This window comes from Phascolarctos cinereus, unplaced genomic scaffold (genome assembly GCF_003287225.1).
Source record: "Phascolarctos cinereus isolate Bilbo 61053 unplaced genomic scaffold, phaCin_HiC Scaffold_4;HRSCAF=312, whole genome shotgun sequence".
In the NCBI taxonomy this organism is placed as follows: domain Eukaryota; kingdom Metazoa; phylum Chordata; class Mammalia; order Diprotodontia; family Phascolarctidae; genus Phascolarctos; species Phascolarctos cinereus.
Window position 1 is genome coordinate 326693210 of NW_027555847.1, and position 22996 is coordinate 326716205.

At 40.8% G+C, this 22996-nt stretch overlaps 1 protein-coding gene across 1 annotated transcript in view; it reads right to left on the reverse strand.

The window, feature by feature from the left end:
* NLN (neurolysin) overlaps positions 1-22996 on the reverse strand; it is a 154601-nt gene that overhangs the window by 27677 nt on the left and 103928 nt on the right. The window contains 3 exon segments of the mRNA XM_078153173.1: positions 15796-15932; positions 17762-17890; positions 18237-18423. Of these exon segments, the coding sequence (XP_078009299.1) occupies positions 15796-15932; positions 17762-17890; positions 18237-18423 (453 nt within the window).

The following is a 22996-nucleotide window of genomic DNA, read 5'->3' on the forward strand; positions in this document are numbered from 1 at the left end:
AAGACTGTGATGACAACCTCATGTGCACGAAAGAGGGAGTTCCTGAAAGAAAAGAGGACTAAGTGGGAAACAGTCCTTGATGGAAGAACTAAATCTATTTGGGTCAAGAGGACTAAAAGACTCCATTCACTGCAAGATAAGCTAGAGAACTGCTAGTTACTAAAGCAGCATGAACTTCTGACACACACATGATTCTGAGTAATAACCATGAGAGAAGTAGCAGTGGCACCAAACACATTAATATGGAACAGGGAAAATGGATACATGAAATCAACAGATTACCTCTACCCCTCATTTGAGCTGACTCTTTTGATTTTCTCCTGAAACAAATCTCTCATTGCTGGATAAGACGCATCAGTGGCGGATGTGCTTTACCTCATTCTTTTCCTTGCTTCACAAGCAGACAATCAATAAAGATTTATTAAGTACCTACTATGTGTCAGGCTCATAGATGGGCAGCTAGGTGGCACAGTAGATAGAATGCCAGGCCTGGAGTCAGCAGGATTCATCTTCCTGACTTCAAATTTGGCCTCAGACACTTCCTAGCTGTGTGACCCTGGGCAAATCACTTAACCTTGTTTGCCTCAGTTCCCTCATCTGTAAAATGAGCTGGAGAAGGAAAACACTTCAGTATCTCTGCCAAACAAAACCCCAAATAGGATCACGAAGAACCAGACATGACTGAAAAATTTTAACAACATGTGCCAGGCACTGTGCTAAGCACTGAGGATACAAAGAAAGGCAAAAGACAGTTCCTTTTCTCAAGGAGCTCACAGCTTAATGGGGGGACACAATATGTTGAACAACTATGTACAAAGAAGATACAGATAAGATAAATTGGAGTTAAGCAATAGAGAGAAGGCCCTGGCATTAAGGGGGATTGGAAAGGGCTTTTTTGTAGAAGATGGGATTTTTATCTGGGACTTGAAGGAAATCAGGAGGCAGAGATGAGAAAAGAGAGTATTTCAGGCATGGGAAACACCCGATGAAAAAGATGTCCTGAAACATCTGTCCTGAAATAATAATGTGTTATATATCATCTGAGAAGTAAGTAAGGAAAGAGATGTGGAAATGCCTATTCTGGTCGTGGCTGAAGGTATGTGTGTTGTACTAAGACATACCAACTCAAAACTATGGCCACAAGCTACACTTTTGGCCCTTACGTTTCTTTCCTTTTCTTACCTGACCTATGCCTTTCATCACAAGCTGTTAAATAATTAGATAATAAGTAGTGAAAAGAGAGAAGGAGGAAGAGGTCACCCTAAAAGTCAATACTCCAGCTGAGGATTGGAGGAGTTATAGTCCATTTGGATAGCAGATGGGAAGAGACCTGTGTCTTAGTAATAACATATGTGTGTATACATATCATGTTTACTTAGCACTTTAATGTTAAAGAGCCACTATTTAAGGATGGTACCCAGGGAATTCTCCTCATCATTTCCCCGGCCAGCCACTTTTCTGGACTTCATCAGTTCCAGAAAGTCATTCTGCAAGATGAAATCAAACTCAGAAACATAGCTCCTCTGATCACTTCTCACCCAGGTTGCATGACTACATCATGACCCCACAGGTAATCTTGCCCCACTTCCCTAGCTTAGGGCTGTCTTACACCTTCCCCCCCCCCCCCCCCGCATCCCTAGGGCTGGCACATAGTAGGACTTTAATAAATATTTCTGACTTAGAACACTTTCCTCACAATAACCTGAGTTATTGCAAGTGACTTTGTCCTTATTTTATAGAGGACACTGAGGCCCAGGGAAGTTAAATGACATGTCTAAGACAGATATTAAATCTAAGAGCTGGGACTGGAACCCAAGTCTTTTGACTCAAAGATCAGAGCTCCTTTTACTATCAATCAGTCAATCAATAAACATTTACTAAGTATCTACTATGTGCTAAGCACTGTGCTAAGCTCTGGGTATACAAAAAGAGGCAAAAGATAATCCCTGCCCTCAAGGAACTTACAAATCTAATGGAGGAGAAAAGTTGTTGTTCAGCTGTGTCTGACTCTTTGTGACCCAGGGAACCACAGCACACCAGGCCTTTCTATCCTCCACTAGCTCTTGAAGTCTGTCCAAGCTCCTGTTTCTTGCTTCCATGACACCATCCATCCATCTCACCCTCTGCTGTTCTCTTCTCCCTTTACCTTCAATATATCTCAACATCAAGGTTTTTTCCAATGAGTCCTGTCTTCACATTATGTGGCCAATATACAAACAATAAATACAAGCAAACTAAATACAGGACAAATAGTAAATAATTAACAGAAGGAAGGCACTCGAATTACGAGGGGCTGGGGAAAGCTTCCAGTAAAAGACAGGATTTCAGTAGACCAGGCTGACTGTGACAAAATGATATTTCTTACTACCTCTCCCCCAGCAACACTTGAAAACTAATGACCTTGAGTCCACCAGTGGGGTTAACCTCCAGGGAAGTTCCTATCTTCAACATCCAGTTGAGAGCCCTGAAAAGAATCTGGGCTTACCGGAAGAGTTGTTATTTGTAATTTTAGAAGGGTGGGGTAAGAAAAGCTAGTTCTCGCTGGTAGTAGAGGAACAGAAAATATGGACTTTATCCACTGACTCGACACTCATTTAGCTATTAAATGACAGACATAGACTCTAAGATTAAGTGGCGGTGTTGTGATGGGGCAGCTCATGACTCATCTGAAAGGCCAAGTCATTTTGGAGTCAGGCACTGCTCAGGCTCACACTATGTGGTTTAATACAGCTCAAGCCTTTCACTGCTTACCAGCTCCAAACAAGTTGATTCAATTTCCTGTGCAATGGTTTCTTAATAGTTTCATTTCCTTCACAATGAGGTTTTGAGAAGAAACTCGGAGTCCCTGTGGTAACAGGATCTTGTTTTTCTTAAAAGGGTTAAGTGAATTCTTGTGCTTTAGGAAAGCACCAGGCTCTCAGGGTGAAAGAATGGAGTGAGTCAAACACATCCTGGACCGAGAGGAGGCAGGAGCCTCTGTTTGGGCCTGGTCCATTATGTCCATGCACTAGAGATGCTTAAATGTGGGACAAGAGCAGACCCTACCTCCCTACCTCTTGAAACCAGTTGACTCTGTAAGCTCCTTGAAAGGCTGGAGCTATTTCCTTCTTGGTTTTCCATCCTGAGCATTTAGCTGGGTATCTGGTAAATAGGAAACTCAGTTTCCTCATCTGCAAAATGAGCTGGAGAAGGAAATGACAAACCACTCCAGTATCTTTGCCAAGAAAACCCCAAATGGAGTCATGAAGAGTCACACAATGGCTAAAAAAAGACTGAACAACAACTGGTTAAATAGGAGGCACTAAATAAAATTTTAAAATTAAACTGAATTAGAGGTTTAAATAATTACTAGTGGGAATTATTCCATAAGGAACTGGTCATTTCTGAGATAAAGGAATGAATACAGTATAGTCAGGGAACCCCTTTCTTTAATATAACACAAATAAAAGAGGGAAGTTCAAATAACTGTGGGTTCTGTGGCAACATTCTCCAGCCTAATGAATGAACTGGTTCTGTGGCTAATATTTCTAGCACCAATGAACCAAGCTTTCATAAACCAATAAATACTTTCAGCAAATGGAGAGTCTGAGTACTCTTCCGATTTTTCATATTTCATATCCCTAGATTGTTTGTCCATTCACTGAAGCTTCTTACTAGCAATATGGTAAAATGGGGTTGATATGAAATCATATGTGTATGGCTTTTAGCACTAGAATCCTTGTGCCTTTCAGAGATTGCATAAGTTCTCCCCAATGTTGATGTTCTCTAAAGCCTTGGGTCTCTCCTAAGGTTGGTAACCCTGGACATGGTCTATTAAATAGTTATCTCTTTTACTTGAGATTCTCTTCAAAATATTAATGTTCTTTTAAGTAAAGCTAAAGGTGGGACAATAGGTGTTTGTATTAGCACATATGTGGAAATAATCTCCATCTTCATTTAAAAATTTAGGCAATTGGGGTTAAGTGACTTTCCCAGGGTAACACAGCTAGTAAGTGTCAAGTGTTTGGTCTGAGGCCAGATTTGAACTCAGGTCCTCCTGAGTTCCTCCTATCCACTGCACCACTTGGCTGCCTCACATCTCCATTTTAAAAAATAAATAATGGCAAAGATAATACTTTCTTGACAAATGACAAATAAAGAAGATGGGGCATTTAAATTATCCTGGTACATAAAGCCAGCTTATGCTGAAGAGATCCATAATCACTCAAAGGAGTTTGGCTTATCCACACAGGAAAAATCAAGCCTATGAAAAATATTTATTATTCAGATCATAAATAGCAATTGAATGGACAAACTACAGTATATAATCATCATTGTGGTATCTGTCCAAGACATTTATATGCACATATACACTGTGGTATCTGTCCAAGACATTTATATGCACATAGGCACATATATATGTGCATATAAATGTCTTGGACAGATACCACAGTGTTTTATACATGTCTGGGAAAGAGACCACATGTGGACAATGGATTGAGCCTAGAACTGAACAGGAGGAAAGGAGTGGGCTGGGTTGCCTTTGGGACTATGCAAAGTTGTTTAAGTGATCTCAAGTTTTTCCCTGAAACCAAGACCCATTTTTCAAACACCAACTTCTGGTATTGTTGTATGGCTGTAAATCCCAGAACACTACGTCCTCTGAAGCTCAACCTATTATATCACCCACAGGGCAGTGGAAAAGCATGAGTTAGTTAAGCTGCCATATACTGCAAGGAATTCTTAAAGGAGAGAGGTGTAAAGGTGTCATTAAAGAAATATATGTATAAAAGAAGATGGACTAGTCAGTCACACGGTGATGGTGAGGCATAACCCCTGGACATGCTAGGCCCCCAAGCATATTAGGTAGATCTCTTGTGGTGAATTTATGGGAATAAATGAACTGGAATGACCCAGGATAGGAAGGCCTGGAAGGACTCTTAGTCAATTAATAAGCATTTATTAAGCACTTACTATGTGCACATGGTAAGGAGTTCATCTTCTTTTGGAGGAAAGGAGTGAAGAAAAGCATTTGGCTGGGGGTAGGAGTGTCAGCGGGCTCTAAGTCAGCTGGATTTAGTGTTGTGGTTTGAATCACTGGAAAAAATCCAGTGATGAAATCAGATCCACTGGAGTTTAGAGTATGTGCTTTATTTGGGACATTATGTATATGAATATATATATACGTTTTTCAATAGATCTTCAGTGATTATCTCTTTTGTCTTTAGATCACATAGATCTCCCTTGCATCTCCACCCCTCACTCCCAGAGAGCTATCCTTCATAACAAAGACTTTTTTTTTAAAGCAAAAGGAAAAAATCAGCAAAACTCATTAATACATAGAATTCTGATGTTTTATGCCATGTGTCACATCTATGGAACTCTAATTCTACAAAGAAGTAAGGAAAGGGGTCATTTCATAATTATTATTTGGGGTTGGGACAATAAAGTACTAACAGCACAGCAGAGTGAGAAGCAGCATGGTGTAGGGAACACAGCATTAGACTTGGAGTCAGGAAGACTTGAGTTCAAAAGGGCAGTAGGTGGCACAGTGGATAGAGCACGAGCCTTGGATTCAGGAGGACCTGAGTTCAAATGTGACCTCAGACACATAACCCCAACTGCCTCACAAAAAAAACCCCAAAAAATTTGGGTTCAAAGCCTGCTTCAGACATTAGCTGTGTGATCCTAGGTAAGTTAACCTCTCTGTACCTCAGTTTCCCCACCTGTAAAATGAGGGGGTTAGACTTGAGACTTTCTAAGGGCCTTTCCAATTTTAAATCTATGAGTTATGAACGATCATAAATTAACTGAATGATGTATGGGAGGAAGGCGCTAAAGCACAGGGAAGTTTCTACTTTATTTACATCTCTCCCTTTGCCACTTAAGCAGGCTGAGGTATTGATCTGGCCACATCTGGCTCCTCCTTCTACTGTTATTATTAATTCCAGGAAAAGCACCAGGAGTTCCATGGAAGATAAGGACACACACAATACATCTTGCCCAGAACGCCTGTCCTTTCCCAATTTTCCAACACAATCCTCCCCAGCTCCTCAACCCCTATTTTTTAAGAGGGAGGGAATGAAGGTAGAAGAGTATGGTTTTGAAAAGGTTAGTCTGGCAATAAGAAAAAGGGAGAAGAATCAAGGTGAAAGAAAGGAAGAAGCAGGCTGTAGATCACCCAAGCCTAAGGCAAATCTCAAAAGTTAACATTCTCATTAAGATGGTAGAGACAAAGAGAAACAAGAAGTTACAGCTCCATTCTCTCCCTGCCTGTGCATCCTACCACAAAGAATACTAAGAAAAGAGTCAAGTGTGACACCAGTTAGACCTTTGGGGAGGAGGGGAGGGGTGGGCACTGGTATATTCTGGTGTACTGGCTGAGAAACCCTGCCTTAGAAGGCTCTACTAGTTGTAAATCCTGTTTCTTTCTCCATACCATCTCTCATATACATCTCTCATTCCTCAGTCACATTTTCACCATCTTAGTTCAGGCCTTCATCACCTCATCTGGTCTATTACAGTAGCCTCCTATTTGGCATCAATTCCTTGAGTCTCTCTTCACTTCAACCCATGGCCACCATACAGATGTGACCTTATCATCCCCCCCCCAAATAAACTCTAGTGGCTCCCTCTTAACTACAGGAACAAATATAAATTCCTGTGTTTCACAGTTAAAACTCTTCAAAGCCTGGACCCAATTTCTCTTCCTAGTCTTTTATGTTGCTACTCTCCATGAACTTTAGAATTCAGTCATACTGGATTGCACTCCTTCTATGTGTCTTTGTACTGCCTGCCTCCCATATCTGTTATTCTTTTTTTTTTCTTTGCTAGGCAATGGGGTTAAGTGACTTGCCCATGGTCACACAGCTAGTAAGTACCAAGAGTCTGAGGCCAGATTTGAACTCAGATCCTCCTGACTCCAGGACTGGTGCTCTGTCCACTGTGCCATCTAGCTGCCCCCTCTGCCTCCCATACCTGGAATGGTATCCCTAATCCCCTCTGCCTCTAAGAATCCCCAGCCTCCCTCAAGACTTAACTTACATGCTACCTCCTAGAAAAGAAGCTTTCCTGATCTCATTTCCCCTGGAAGGTTACCTTCTCACTATTCTGTAAATATCTTTTATGTATCTTATATGTTGTCTTTTTCATTCGAATGTAAGTTTCTTGAAGGCAGGGACTGTTTTTGCTTTTTCATTGCATCATCAACACTTGGCACAGTGCCTGGAGCCAAGTGAGCACTTAATAAATGCTTGTTGATTGGTTGAATCTATAATTGAAATGCTCAAACAAGTCGTTTTTACTTCCCTTCCCTTCTCTCTTTGTTTAAGTAAGGCAAGGGACTGAAAGAATTCTGAAACTTGGACTGGGAGAGGAGGTGGTGAAAAGGGAGACAAGAGAAGATTCATGAGATGTTGGGAAGAGGACTAGTAAAGCACAAGGAAGAACCACACCTAGGCATCTTAGACAGAAAAGAATCTCTTGTTGTTTTTAATGATCTCCAGAAGGGGAAAATCCACAACACCCTTAAGAACTCATTCTAGCTCCAGTTTTATCTAAGATGCCAAAGTTTGAAGGACCCTGAAATACATTCTACTATACCAGGACCTTGACAGTGAGATCATTTTTCCTGATGTCAACCCTAGATTCTTCTTGGCTCTGCATGTGTCTAAGCTTGTTTGTAAGACCGTGTCGCCTCTGTATGGAATCAAAAATTAAAATAAAAGAGTTCTTTATGCTGAGTCTCCTCTGAGATGCTTTTGAAAGTGTCACTCAAGCCCTACTTCCTCTTCACTGTTAAAGGGAGCAAAGTGAAGCAATTTCTCAAAACAGAAGGAAAAGAAAATAATTTTGGCAAACCATACAATTGTCCTTGAATTGAGAATGTTTGTTGTCTATTTGAAAATTTTCCCACAATGAAGCTGACCATAAATATAAATGGTCCTAGTGAAGGTGTTTGTTCTAACTCTGCCAATTCCAGGATAAGGTTGTTTTTTGCAACCACATCTGGTGTATCTAAAAGGCATCCTTAAGAAAACTGCAGTCATACCAGAAGCTGCCACCCCAGGCAGGCTCTGAAGGAGGTGACTTAGCTCTCAGATGACAAGATTACTTTCCCAGTCAACTCCCAAATTTCCTCAAACAGATTTTAGCTGCTGTCTCAAAAGCTAATAAAAGAACCAAAGTGCAAATATAGCTTTATTTTCTCCATAAAAAGAAACCCAAGAAACTGATTGTAGGTGAACTAGGCATAGGTCTGAAATCATAGAGACAACTTTAATAGTTTGACAGTAGACCTCAAACTTGAGCCTACTATGGTGCTTCCCAATGTGTGTCTATATAAAAATGTAGGCATAGTGTATACAGAGCTGGCTTTGGAGATGGAAAGACCTGGGTTTACATTTTGCCTCTGTCTCGCTGGCGTAATGACTGTGTGATCCTGGGCAAGACATTTTTTTTAAATCATTATTTGTTCTATTTATTTTTTAACCTTCTCTTAAAAAAATTTTTTGAGTTCCAAATTTTCTCCCTCCCTCCAACCCCTCCACCATCCATTAAGAAGGCAAACAATATGATATCAATTATGCATGTGAAATCATGCAAAACATATTTCTATATTACTGCACAACACATTTAACTTCTTAGTGCCCTGGGCAATCTTCTAAGGCTGTAAGTTGCAGAGAAGGTGTGGACCTGCACTGGTAGATGTTCTCTCATCCTGGAGTTTCTTATATTAATGAAATTACAGGTCCAGTCTCTTATCCAAATATATACATACACACACACACACACACACACACACACACACACACACACACATATATGTATGTATGTATGTATATCTTGTGAGTCTGAAAAAGAATGATCTGAAAGATGGGAAAATAAATGTGTGTGTATAGATCTATCTATCTACCTAGATATATCTCCCTACCCATTCATCCATTTGTTGTTGTTCAGTCCTTCGGTCATGTCTAACTCTTCATGATTCTATGGACCATATTGTCCATGGGGTTTTCTTGGCAAAGATACTGGAGTGGCTTGCCATTTCCTTCTCCAGAAGATGAAGGCAAACAGAAGTTAAGTGACTTGCCCAGAGTCACACAACTAGTAAATGTCTGAGACTGGATTTGAACTCAGGTCTTCCTGACTCCAGGCCAAGGGCTCTATTCACTGTGTCACCTTGCTGCCTCCTAGACAGAGGTTAAGTGACTTGCCCATGGCCACACAGTCAGTAAGGGTCTGAGCCTGGACTTGAACTCAGGTCTTCCTGACTCCAGGTCCAGCACTCTCTTCATTGTGTCATCTAGCTGCCTCCACTCATCCATGCATCCATATAAATAAACATACATACACATATACAGGTGCACATAGGTACATGTGTGTATGAACAATTTAGTATAGGCCTCTACTAGACATCTCTCAATTTAAGGTGTTTTAAATTTAACAATACTCTTCTTTCTTTTTTAGGCAACTAGGGTTGTGACTTGCCCAGGGTCACACAGCTAGTAAGTGCTTGAGGCTGGATTTGAACTTATGTCCTCCTGACCCAAGGGTTGATATGCTATCCACTTCTCCACCTCGCTGCCGAATCTTAACTTCTTAACATTGAAGCTGATGCTCAGGGTGGGAAACAGTATGCTTTCCAGGATGAACACAGAGATATTTACTAGCCAATAACCTCTCAGGCTCCAGTCACTGGAGATTTACAAGTGGAGGCAAGGAATTCTTGGCAGACTCCAAAGTTTTTCTCCTCTGATTGATCAAACGATATTCAAGGAAAGGTGGGCCTTAGCACCCCAAAGCCTGCCCTGGCATCTTGTGGTCTCACCTATTTCCTTTTACCCTTAAGAACTTCACATTCATTATCTGACCAGGCCTGTTAATTTCCCCTGAGGAGAGAGCTCCCATTGAGAAATCTCTCCTGGTGATGCAGGTTGGGACTTTCTCTGCAACTTATTGTTTTGGAAGATGCTTGGAACCTTGAGAAGTTAAGTGACTTGTCCAGAGTCACACCGCCAGTGTATGTCAGAGGCAAGCCTTGAACCCAGGTCTTTCTGACTCCAAGGCCAGCTCCTTATCCACTATACTACCTTGCCTGCACCAACAATGTTAAGTAGAAATTCTTAATGTATTCCTTTACATAAGATTCAGGCAACCTTTTCAAGAGTCTGATTTGTAGCCTGATGACAGAGGTACATGCCCAGGAAAAAGTAGGATTTTAAAAGGAATAAAATACCAAATCTCAATCAACCTCTGTTAAATCTGCCTTTCTCTGAGGTTATTACCTATAATATCATTCTACACTTGTGGTTCAGAATAATCATCCATGTTTTCTATCGGTCTGAATAACACATCTGCCTTTATTCTTCACAATACAACTCAGCTATTTAAAAAAAAACCAAACAACTTTTTTAAGCTGTAGAGAACAGGCTCCAATTATTAGTTTTTAATGCTTCTAGAAAGAACATTTGGTTTTCCTAACTCCATGTTTACCTCAAAGATGAATTCTTTCAAAACTAAGCCAGTAATTTGCTGATTTAGATTATGGGTGCGTGTCAATGGATTCCCCTACATCTCTTTGGAAAACTGGTCCAGTGTCTGCTACTGTACGCTTTAATTCCCAGCTCTGTAAAGGGAAAGATTTTTACTAACATGGCTCAACATCCTTTCCAGATTTGATGTGCATGGATCTACGTATGATCTGTCCAAGGATTAGATCGTTTCCTCTAAGCTCTCATGCTTTGTGTCATTGATGCTATGAGAATAAGAGACAAGGAATTAGGACATCAGAAGAGTGGGGAAGTCACAAGAAGGGTAGCCCAGAGCAATCAACAGGAAAGAAAATCATATCAGAGGAAAGTGGTTAAGAAAAATGATATGGCATAAAGTGTTTTAATCTATACTATACTGCTTAAATACAGAATTTTGGGGAAGCTAGCTATTATTTTGACTCTGTTCAAGTAAATGGTGTCATGCTACCTTCCATCAGTTTCCTAATCATTGGACCTTGAAATACTGGAGTCTGGATGAATTGGTCATCATGCCTGGTTGCCTTCTAGAAATCCAACCCTGTAGCATTCCTGAATCTATATTAAAAATAAGTTGGCTAGAGGCCAAGAGAGTTTGAGAACAAGGCCAATCTGGCAGTATGTAGAGGACAAAGACAGCTATTGAACTCTGGAGTTATTCATCATTTGGCATATTTGCACAGTTCCCTAGGACTATTTGACATTTGACATTCAGCGTATAGTTGTCTGGTTAAGTAGAAAGATCTGAGCTGAGAGAAGCCACTGGGATGTTGGTAAGATGAATGGGAGCATGGAGGAGATGACTGAGTGGGTGCATAGATGGGAAGGTGGTATCCAAGGAAGCCATTTGGGACTTATTAGAAGAGGTGGGGACATCATAATTCAGTCTATCTTGGTGTATTTAAGTCCTACGGATAGAAGATAAAGTCTATTTAAAGCTCAAAAAAAGTTAGAACTGATCTTTCTAGTGGAACCAAGAGAAAGTAAACCCATCCTGAGTTTTTCCAAATTAAATAATTCATTCATTCAAGAAATATCCATTTAGGTACAAGCACAGTGGGGAACATAAAGATATAAAAGATGCAGTCTTTGCCCTCAATGACCTTATAATCCAGTGTTGGAGTTGAGACATATATACACATAAATTAAAAAACAAGCCAGTCAATAAAATAAGTCCCATATGAGTGATATAAATAAACTTCAGAGGAGCAAGAGCTCATTCTAGTTGTGGTGCTTAGGGACCACTGTAAGGACAAGGATGAAGTATTTGAGTTGGGTCTTGAAGCATGGCTAAAATTCTGACAGCTGAAGATAATGGGGACAGCATTTCAGACATAGTACATGACATGGGCAAAGCAAAAAGGAAGATTTACATGTATGTGTGTGTGTGTGTGTGTGTGTAATTGCAAATACATCATTTTGGTTAAAGCATAAAGTTCATAAAGGGAAGCAGTAAAAGGAGATAATTGCTAGAAAGGCAGATTGGGGCCAGATTATGGAAGGCCTAAATACTATGTTCAGAAAAATGATGGGGTTTCCCACCCCCCCACGCCGAGGTCTATGTCATATGATTACTTTATGTATCCTTTAGCCTAGCCATACTGAACTACTTGCTGCTTTTCCCACCACTCTCTCTGCCTTTATTTGCACAGTTCCCTAAGACTAGAATAGCCTCCACCTACATTTCTATCTATTGGAATCTAAACCACCCTTCAAGGTTAAATTCAAATGCCACCTTCTCCACAATACCTTGTCCCAGCTATAAGTCATCTCTTCCTGTCCTGTGAACTTTCAAAGTACTTTTTTTTTTGTACCTCAGATTTTCATAGTCTATTTTGTATTCTCTTTAGTCTATACATTTCCATTTATTTGTGGACATGACTTATTCCCTACTACAAGACTGTAAGCAACTTGAGGGCACGGTTGGTCTAATCCATTATTGAACTGAACTATAGGTAAATGAATGGCCCAGGAAGGTTTTTAAACAGGGAGAAATGTGATCAGAGTGGTGATTTAGGAAGATAACATTTGATGGTAGTACAAAGGCAGCTAGGGATGCAGGGGATAGAGAGCTGGGCCTAAAGTCTGGAAGACCTCAGTTCAAATCTAGCCTCAGACACTTCCTAGCTATATGACCTAGAAAAGTCACTTAAGCTCTGTTTGCCTCAGTCTCCTCATCTGTAAAATGGAGATCATAATACCATCTACCTCCCAGGATAGTTGTGAGGACCAAATGAGATAATAATTGCAAAGTGCTTAGCACAGTGCCTAGAAGAACATATTAAGTGCCACATAAACGTTAGCTATCATCATCATCATCATCATCAATCTGAATAGGAACAGGGAGAGTTTGGGACAGGGATACCAGTGGCTATAGAATTATATTTGTAAAGTGACAAGGATCCAATATAGGGTGGAATAGAGGAGGAAAGAGAGGTTATGAAGGTAGACACAAAGACTTGGTCACTCACTACTAAGGGCAAGGGACAGGGACAATCGAATATCATTCTACAGTTTCAAGCCTAGGGGTTTGGAAGAATGATGTTAAAACTGATAGAAATAGGCCCATGGGAAGAGGGGAGAAAAAGCTGCTTTTTGGGGGAAATATTATTTTATTTTTTTTGATATGATGAACAAGAAGCTAGTGGGACCATGGTAGGAGAGCTTTGGGGAATGTCTACATTGCGGAGGAAGACAGACCACAGCTCTGTTTCTTACTAATTAACTCCTCAGAAGCTGTTTCCTCATCTATATAATGGGGCATTGGAATGAATGATTTCTAATATTTCTGCCAGCTCCACCAAAGAGCAGTTGGAAAGACATGAAAATCATTTTAGTGCAGTAACAGTGTCATAGAAACCAAGAAAGAACAAAGTTCCTCAACGGTCAGTTTTCAATAACAGTGTTTTTTTGGGGTTTTTTTTGGTTAGGCAATGGGGTTAAGTGACTTGCCCCGGGTCACACAGCTAGTAAGTGTTATGTGTCTGGTGTCTGAGGCTGGATTTGAACTCAGGTCCTCCTGAATCCAGGGCCAGTGCTCTATCCACTGCGCCACCTAGCTGACCCTCAATAACAGTGTTAAGTGCTGCAAGGAAGTCAAGGAGGATGAGGTCTGAGAAGAAGTCAGTGGATGTCATGATTAGGTTGCCACTGTCTACCTTTAAGGGAGATGTTTTGGTAGGAAGAAAGGAAGGAAAGGAAACAAGTATGTATGAAGTGCCTACTATGTGCCAGGCATTGTGCTGTGTGCTTTAAAGATACTCTCTCATTTGATCTCACAACAACCCTGGGAGGTTCTATTATAACCCCCATTTTACAGTTGAGGAAGCATGCAGAGAGAGGGCAAGTGACTTGCCCAGGAGCTAGTAAGTGCCTGAGGTCAAATTTGTACTCGTCTTTCTAACTCCATTTCTAGCACTTTATATGCTGAGCCAACTAGTAATAAAGAGAAGAAACTAGATTGAATGGGTAGAAGAAAGCATAAGTAGAGAGGAAGTAGATGTAGTCAGAATAGATCAAAAGGTCTGGCTACAAAAAAAAGGTGCAGCCCCGGCCCTGGAATCAGGAAGACCTGGGTTCAAATCCAGTCTCAGACCAAACACTTGACACTTACTAGCTGTGTGACCCTGGGCAAGTCACTTAACCCCAATTTCCTCGCCAAACGGAAAAAAAAAAGGTGAGGAAAATAAGGGTGGTAGCTAGAGAGGGCAACAGAGTCACCTAAAAGTTTTTTCAAGGTAAGTGAAGACTAAGATATTGTAGGCAGGGGGAAAAAAATCAGTGGAGAATAGATTGAATTCATAAGATAGGAAAGACAAGTCAAAGAGGAGGGGCAACTAGGTGGTGCAGTGGATAGAGGCTGGGCCCTGGAGTCAGGAGGACTTGAGTTCAAATTCGGCCTCAGACGCTCACTAGTTATGTGACCCTGGGCAAGTCACTTAACCGTTTTCCTCTCCCCAGAAAAAGTCATGGAGGAGACAGGAAAAAGAATGTTGGCATCTAGAAAGAAATTTTGAGTGGGAAGAAGGAAAGAAAGACGAAAGCAGTTCGACTTTCTTGGTAAAGAGAAGAGATAATCTGATGAAAGTGGAGAAATAGGAGAGACAGAGAAGGAAAGTGATTTGGAAAAGTCATTGAGGGAAACAATCAACAAGACAGGATTGTCAGTCAGGTACCCAGCTGAAGTTATGCTGTGGGATTTTGTATTGGGCTTGGTCAATGTTGTCCTGTGATTTTCTCTGGGAATATCCTATAACCCAGAGAACAAGAATGGAGAAAGCAGATGGTGGGGGTGAGATTTAAGGGACCAAGGAAGTTTGGGGTACCAATAAGCTCAAGTTAAAAGAGCTGATCAGTGTCCCAGTTGGACACGGAGTCCAACTGGTAAGATTCTAGGCATGTGGGATGCAGGAGAGGTGAAAGGTTTAGGCTTCAGTCAGAGTGAGGGCACAATGCTTTCAGATCCAATAAACAAATGCTTATTGGGCATCCAGCATGTGTAAGGCACTGTGCTTCTACCAGAAAGGCCAAAGATAGGAAGGACTTTGAGAAGCCTCTCTTTAGCTAGCTTTTCTTCTGACCACTGCTTCAAACCACAGGAATCCAGGACTATACTATAGAAACTATTAGCAGTAGCAAACACGGTGCCAGGTGAAACTTCAATAGGGCAGGATGTAGAGCTGTAACTAAGGAGTCTTGGCTGGTGGCCACCTGGTAGACTGTTCACCATGCACTGAAAGAAAAGGCTCAGGTTAAAGAATCAACCTGGGTTATTGAAAGGCATTCCTGTAACTGAGTTAAGCCCCGAGTAAGGGGCACCAGCAGCTGAGAAAAGGTACCTCCCACAGAAAATGCCCAGTGAAAGCATGCACCCGGGATCAAAACCCAAGGGGATCATTTGGATCAGAAGGAGCTTCTCTTCCTCTCCCCAGCTCCCAAAAAGCTAAAACACAGCAGAGCACATGTCACAACAAGCAACCATAATGCCCAAGTGCTGTGAACAAAGCTTTGAATTTTTAATTATGCAACATATTGGAATGTTAATGAGCAAGAAAATGCAGTTGGTATTAAAAAAAAAACCTTATGGAATTGGATTTAATCACTTCTACTCTCAATTCATTACTAAGCATGCATGATTTATAGGGATGCAGGGGGCTGGAATAAGACATAAACTATTATAATCCTCTGCAATCTAGGTACACCCATGATTTTAGTACTTATAGTGGGAGGCAAGGAAAGGATCTGAGACTTTTACCTAAGAAGGAAAAAAAAAAAGCAAATACTCTACCTCTGGATTCATAATCCCTTCTTTTTTAAAGCAGCTATAAAATATGTCCATGGAAAACACTTCACTCCACAAGTATCCATAATACTGGGCATCATAGCCTCCTGCCAAGTGTCCAAAAGTTGCTGGCATGTTCGTACCTTAAAAGAAACATAAAGACAAATCAGTGCCATGAATGAAGTCAATAGATAAGAAACTCTCAGCTGGCTAAAGTTTCCGTGCTGAAGGGGGTGCCTGTGGCTCTGACTTCCCCAGTAGTAAGGCTTGGATCACTGCCCTTGGCCAAGGTGTTTACAAAGGGCTCTCTTATCTGAGGCCCCAGCTTAGAGCTGGTTTCAGCTTTTAGTTCAGGAATGTCTAACAATAGTTTCAGAGGCCCTGCCCAAGCCCTTTAGATGTTTCCTAGCTCCTCCTTCTTCCCTCTTCAGATACTCATCTGTCTCTATAATGCCTATTAATCATATTCCTGCACCATCTCTTTATATTTTAAATAGTAACCGGGCATTAAATGTCTCAGGACTACAATTGGGTTTTAGGATAATAACCACTTAAATGGGTGTCTTTCATTTGAGAGCTATCAAAAGTGTCTCACTAATTAAATTTAATTTACTAATTTCTACCACAAAACTGCGAATAGCCTCTCTAACTACCATGGGGAATAACAGTGACCTGAGGCACAAAACTGCCCTGTTAATAGTCATATAAGTTAGATGACTGATTCTGATTGTTCTAATCTCTCTTCTGTCTTTACATGTGGCTCAATCCCTTCCACAAATATTTCCTTCATGAGTATCATTGTCCTGTCTTATATCTCACAGGGAACACAGAGTTAGAAGGGACTTCCAGCCATCTAGTTGAACTCCATCACTAGGCAAATGAAGAAACTGAGGACCACAGAGGTTAAATGACTTGACCAAGGTCAGAGAGTGTTGTTGTTATTTCTTATTCACCTCATACCACTATACCCACCATATCTCAGATTAGGGGTGGCTAGTGAGGTTAAAAAAAAAAAAAAGGAGGAGGAAGCCAGACTCTGCCAGTCCAATAAATTCAAAATAAGTCAGGTCAAACTATGCTTAATTTTTTGTTTCAGCCTTTAGGAGTCTGTGGCTCTGTAGAAGGATTTGTGTCCTTCCTTTCTAGCAGCTCCTTCAAGAGAGGAAGGGAGCAATCATTGCACAGGTGAGCTCCCAGGAGGCAGGAGTGCCTTCCCACCCCTCTAACTTTGACTCTTGTCTCATTGTAAGAATGGTGTTTCAGAAGGCTGTCCCCTGTGAAGGGGAAAAGCACAATTTCAAGTCATTTTGACAGGGTATCTTGGAAGCACCCGTGTACTTATTGGAAGTAATTATGACCTCACAGAAATTAAAAAAAAAATCCAGATAAGATTAGGTCATCAGTCTCTCCCAATTGCCTCCAGGATCAAATATCAAATCCTCAGTCTTTTAAAGCCCTTTCTTAACTTTATATCATACTTTCCTTCTCATACCTTACTCTCCCACCACATAAGAGTCTCTGGCCTCCTTGCTGGTCCTCGAAGACTGCACCTCCCAACTCTGCATTTTCACTGGCTATCCCTCATTCCTAGAATTCTCTCTCTCCTCTTCTCTGTCTCCTGGTTTCCTTCAAGTCTCAGCTAAAATCTTGCTTTAGGTAAGAATTCTTTTCCAGTCCTCCATTATGTTAGCTCCTCCCGTCTGAGAAGATCTCCAATTTATCCTGCACATATCTTGTTTGTAGCTGTGTGCATAATGTTTCCTTTTGTTAGGTGGTAAGCTTCTTTAGGGCAGGGACTGGTTTTGCCTTTCTTTGTGTCCCCAGTGCCTAGTAAAGTATCTGGAATAATAGTAAGCCCTTAATACGTGCTTCTAGTCTAGATCTGATTATCTTCCCCAGCAGGGTTATGCACATACGTACCCTAGGCTACACAGAAAAAAAAAAACCAAACCAAATCTTTGCATTTACATACCTGGGGTAGCTGAAATGCCTAGAATCTCTGAACAGTATTTGGCATATTCCTTTGAGGAGTCCAACGATGCATCAGTATGGAGAGCTTGATCAACTTTGCTCAATACAATCTGGCGGAGGGTCAAAAGACCTAGCAGAAGAAGGGGGAGGGGTAAGATTTTGACAAAGGAGAGGCGTGTGTTCTTTCTAACATGCTATGATCACAGATTCCAAATACTGATTCCAAAAGAAATAGTCACCTTCCCTGAAGAATAAGAACAAGTTACAAATTCTTTGAAAGAGTATTTTGGCACATAAAGGCTAATAAACTTTAGACTCATTCACAAACCCTGTCTACTCCAGCAAAATTATCTCTCATTATCACTAATGGGTATAGTGGTCTTAAGAAGGAGGAAACAGGATGAAGGAAAGGGCAGATAAGAATTTTGCACTCAAGTATTCTAGTTTCTTTTCTTTCCCAGCCTTTCCAGCCATACCTGTGTTGACCAGTCGAGAAGCAACAAGTTTTTCAAGGAGATCATCCGTTATAGGGTTCCCATCTTTATAGTGCTTTGAGAGGCGACGGAGGGAATCCTTGTCCCACACCCAGTTCTCAAGCATTTGGGAAGGCACCTCCACAAAGTCTGTTTCCACATTAGTTCCACTAAATCGAGCAAAATCAGTCTGGAAGGAAAGACATATAGGCCTTTACAGGAGGAAAACCTAAAAACATAAAATAACTGCAGCTTATATTTGTAGGGTTTACAGAATGTATTGTTATATTGCTGGATTCTCACAGTAATATTATTAAGTAGCTAGCTAGTATAATTCTTGCTATCTCCCTTCTCAGTAGAAGTAATGTGATTTGCCTGGCTTTTCAGGAGTCATAGCCAGACCTGGAATCCAGGGTCGTTTGACTCCAAATACATAGCTTTTTTCTATGTAAGAAACTGTACTACACTATTTCTCCCAAGTTACTTGGCAGTTAATTATATTCAATAAAATCGGAATAGAAAGAGCCCAAAACTAATAATCATAACCACAGAAATTTATATAGCACTTTATCATATACAAACTCTGGGAGGCATGACTTACATGTATTACATGTACGTGTACTAGTATGAGGAGAGCATTGGGCCTGGAGTCAGGAGGACCTGAGTTCAAATCCAGCCTCAGACACTTCCTAGCTGGGTGAACCTGGGCAAGTCATTTAACCTTTCTTTGCCGCTGTTTCTCAACTGTAAAATGAAGACAATTGCATCTACCTTGCAGAGTTGTTATGAGGACTGAATGAGATAATGCTGTAAGGTGCTTAGCACAGAGCCTGGCGCACAGTAGGTGCTATATAAATGCTTATTCCCTTCCTCTCACGTGTATTTTTTTCTCCCAGACTATCGGCTTAGGAAAGTCTCTGGTAAGGAAACTCACTCTATCAATGCAGTACAGTATCTGTCCTGCAATTTACTGCCTTAGAAAGATATCTGGGGGCAGCTAGGTGGCGCAGTAGATAGAGCACTGGCCCGGGATTCAGGAGGACCTGAGTTCAAATCCGGCCTCAGACACATAACATTTACTAGCTGTGTGACCCTGGGCAAGTCACTTAACCCCACTGCCTAAAATAACAACAACAAAAAAAAAGAAAGAAAGAAAGAAAGAAAGAAAGAAAGAAAGAAAGAAAGAAAGAAAGAAAGAAGAAAGAAGAAAGAAAGAAAGAAAAAGAAGAAAGAAAAGAAGAAAGAAAGAAAGAAAGAAAGAAAGAAAGAAAGAAAGAAAGAAAGAAAGAAAGAAAGAAAGATATCTGGGACACTGAGAATAAGTGACTTGCCCAGAATCACAAAGTCAAGATGTGTCAGAGGTGGACTTGACTCAGGCCTTTCTGACTCTGAGATCCATCCACTATGCCAAGCTGGCCTTTAGTACATGTATTAGTAAGCTTTTTACAGATGGGGAAACTGAGACTTAAAGAGAAGGTGATTAACTTCAGTGCTGGAACTAGAACTCTAGTCTGATTTCAAATCCAACCCTCTTTTCACTCTGACATTGCCTCTTACACACAAATCAAATAAAGCTGGAGTCAACTTTGCCCTCTAAAAAAGCAATATTAAAACAACCTCACGCATTCAAATGAAAATAAAATATTGTATTCAAGCAGCATGAAAAATAACCTGCTGAATAATCTATATTGAGCAATTATTTCATGATTCCTCAGCCTCTTGAAAAATCACCAGGAAGCCATGACTGACATGAATATTGGCCTGTACTAAAAATAAAAAACAAAACTCTTCACTTTGAAAGTCAAAATATTCTAAAGAACTTTCCATTCAAAACAAAGAGATCCATGATCCAGGAGAGGCAAGTTCACCTCAAGTCCCCTTCCAGCTGCTCACTCATGTTTATTCAACACACGGCTTCTTAGAACACTCATCACCCCTCTGCTTTTAAGTACTCAGTTATAGTCAGCAATCAAAGAGTTAAATTACCATACTATGAATTGCCTCCATATTTATTTTTTTATTCATTTTTGGAGGGAGAGGAAGAATTATAATCTAGGTTTAACGATGGTACGTTTACAGTCTCTGAAGAAGTGAAAATCAGCGACGGTGGCTAGGTGATGACTTGGAAGCTGCAAGACCTGATTTGGATGCTTATTTGCTGTGCTTACTAGTTGTGTGACCTTAGGAAAGTCACTCAAACTCTTCCAGTCTCAGCTTTCTCATTTGTTGTAAAATGGTGTTGGAGGAGAGGGAAGATAACAGCACCTACTTCCTAGGATCAAATGAGATGATGTATGCAAAGAACTGTGTAAATACTAGCTATTATTGTTATTGTTAGGTGTATAACAAACCTGAGTAGATGGAAAACTTTACAAATAAGGAATTATGAAGAAGAAATGGTGGAAAGAATGTCATCAAAGAAACTATGGATGAAAAAGAAGACCTACTAGCCAGGGCTGAAAGCAGGGGATCACTGAGCCTAGATATCACTGGAGAACATCAAGAAGAGTGAGGAAGGCCCAATTAATCAATCAATAAATATTTATTAAGTTCTTACTATGTGCCAGGGTAACTAGGTGGCACAGTGGATAGAGTGCCAGACCTGAAGTCAGGAGGACCTGAATTCAAATCCAGTTTCCAGGCAATTACTAGCTGTGTGACCCTGGACAAGTCACTTAGCCCTGTTTGCCTCAGTTTCCTCATTTGTAAAATAAGCTGGAGAAGGAAACAGCAAACCACTCTATTATCTTTGCTATGCAAACCCGAAGTGGGATCACAAAGAGTCAGACATAACTAAAATGAATGAACCACAAATGCATAGTGTAAGGGCCAGAAGCCTCCTCCTCTCCTCACTTACCTCATTAGATAGCTCTAATAACGGTGGGTGTGGTGGTAAAAGTTGAATAAGAAATATCAACAAAACTTCTTGACCAAGTTACTTCACCTCACAAAAGGTAGACCCCAGTGAGGAAGTTGTAAGAGGGCGTGGGCAGAAGTCATACAGGATGGACTGGCATGGATGTGCTGGGATCTGCATCACAGAAGGAAATACCTCAATGAGATCAGCTAACTCTCTGTGCACAGATCATTAAGAAGAAAAGCAAAAAGACTAAGTGAGTTTAGGCTCTCTTTTGGGATGTCCACCAAGCACTTGCGTGCCTCAAGACAAAAAGAAAACATCCTTTAGTGGAAAATGAGAGGAATTATTGGTTGGGGAGGGAGAGGGGCAAGGAGAGAAGGAGACTTCAGCAGAATGGAGGAATCATATAATTTAGAGAGCAATTACAGGCTTCAGAGATTATCTAATCCAACTTTCTCATTTCTAAAATGAGGAAACAGGCCCAGAGAGAAGAAATAACTTGCTAAGGGTCACATAGGTAGGAACTAATATAGGCTTTGATCCCAAGTTTCTAGTCTATATCCAATGCTCTGTCCAACAGAAGAAAGCAAGCTCCTTTTTTTGGCTAGGCAATGGAGTTAAGTGACTTGCCCAGGGTCACACAGCTAGTAAGTATCAAGTGTCTAAGGCCAGATTTGAACTCAGGTTCTCTTGACTCCAGGGCCAGTGCTTTATCCCCTGTGCCACCTAGCTGCCCCAGAAAGCAAGCTTCTTGAAGAAGGAGATTGTCTCACTTAGTACAGAGTAAGTAAGCATTGCAATTCTACAAGAATTTCCTAAAAATAAGAATTTTCCAAAAGTAGAAGGAAGTCTTGAGAGTAGGCACGTTCTCTGTTGTTGGATGTCTTCAACCAGAGGCCAGACGACCATTTGTTGAGATTGCCGGAGAAGGAACTTCTGTGCAGGATGGATTAGGGAGCTTCAGAGGTCTCTTCTAACTTAAATTCTATGACTGCATATGTAGGGACCTGAGGTCACAAAGACCTGGGTTCAAGTCCAGGCTCAGACCCTTACTAGCTGAGCTACCTTAGGCAAGTCACTTAACCTTATTTGTTTTAATCCACTGGAGAATGAAATAGCAAAGCACTCCAGTATCTTTACTAAGAAAACCCCACGGACAGAAAGGTCCAAGGAGGTCATGAAGAGTCAGACATGACTGAACAACAACAAAAGAAAAAATGACATTGGAAAAGGTAAAGAACTAATTACGGGCTTTGGATAATAGATTTTAAAAAATAGAACTATTAAAGTTAGTCAAGCAAAAAACAAACATCTCAGGCAAAAAAATTCAGTATCACTGGTATGAGTCAGTGCTTTTTAACCTGTTTATACTCTACAGCACATTTGTAAATTGCCACAGGCAGTGGAAACATGGCCCCCTTCCAACTGGGCAGCAGAGAGAATAGTGATCATCTGGTCTTTTCTCCCCAAATCTTTACTCCTGTTCCTGTTTCTCTTATACTGTTCTCACTTGGTCCACTTTTATTTCTTCAATATCCTCACCCCTGGGCCTTAGCTAAAGGGGCAACTGAAAAAGGATGTTTCTGTCTATAGCAAGAGTTAACAGATGGGACGTCGGATTGGCAGTTCCCACTATTTTGTTCTCTGCTCTAGGCAGGAGCACAGATGTCAATCCAGTCTTGCTTTCTGCTGCCCTCTTTTTAAACAAGAAAAATAAAAGATTGCTCAGATTCCTATGAAAACTAGGCTGATTATTGAGGTAGGAACTGCAAGTATCAAAGAACAGAAAGAATTGGAGGGGTAGAGCCAAGATGGCAGAGAGAAGTCAGGAAGCTGCCTGAGCTCTCCTCAGTTTCCCTCAGAAACAACATTAAATTAAACCTCTAAAAGAATTCTGGAGTGA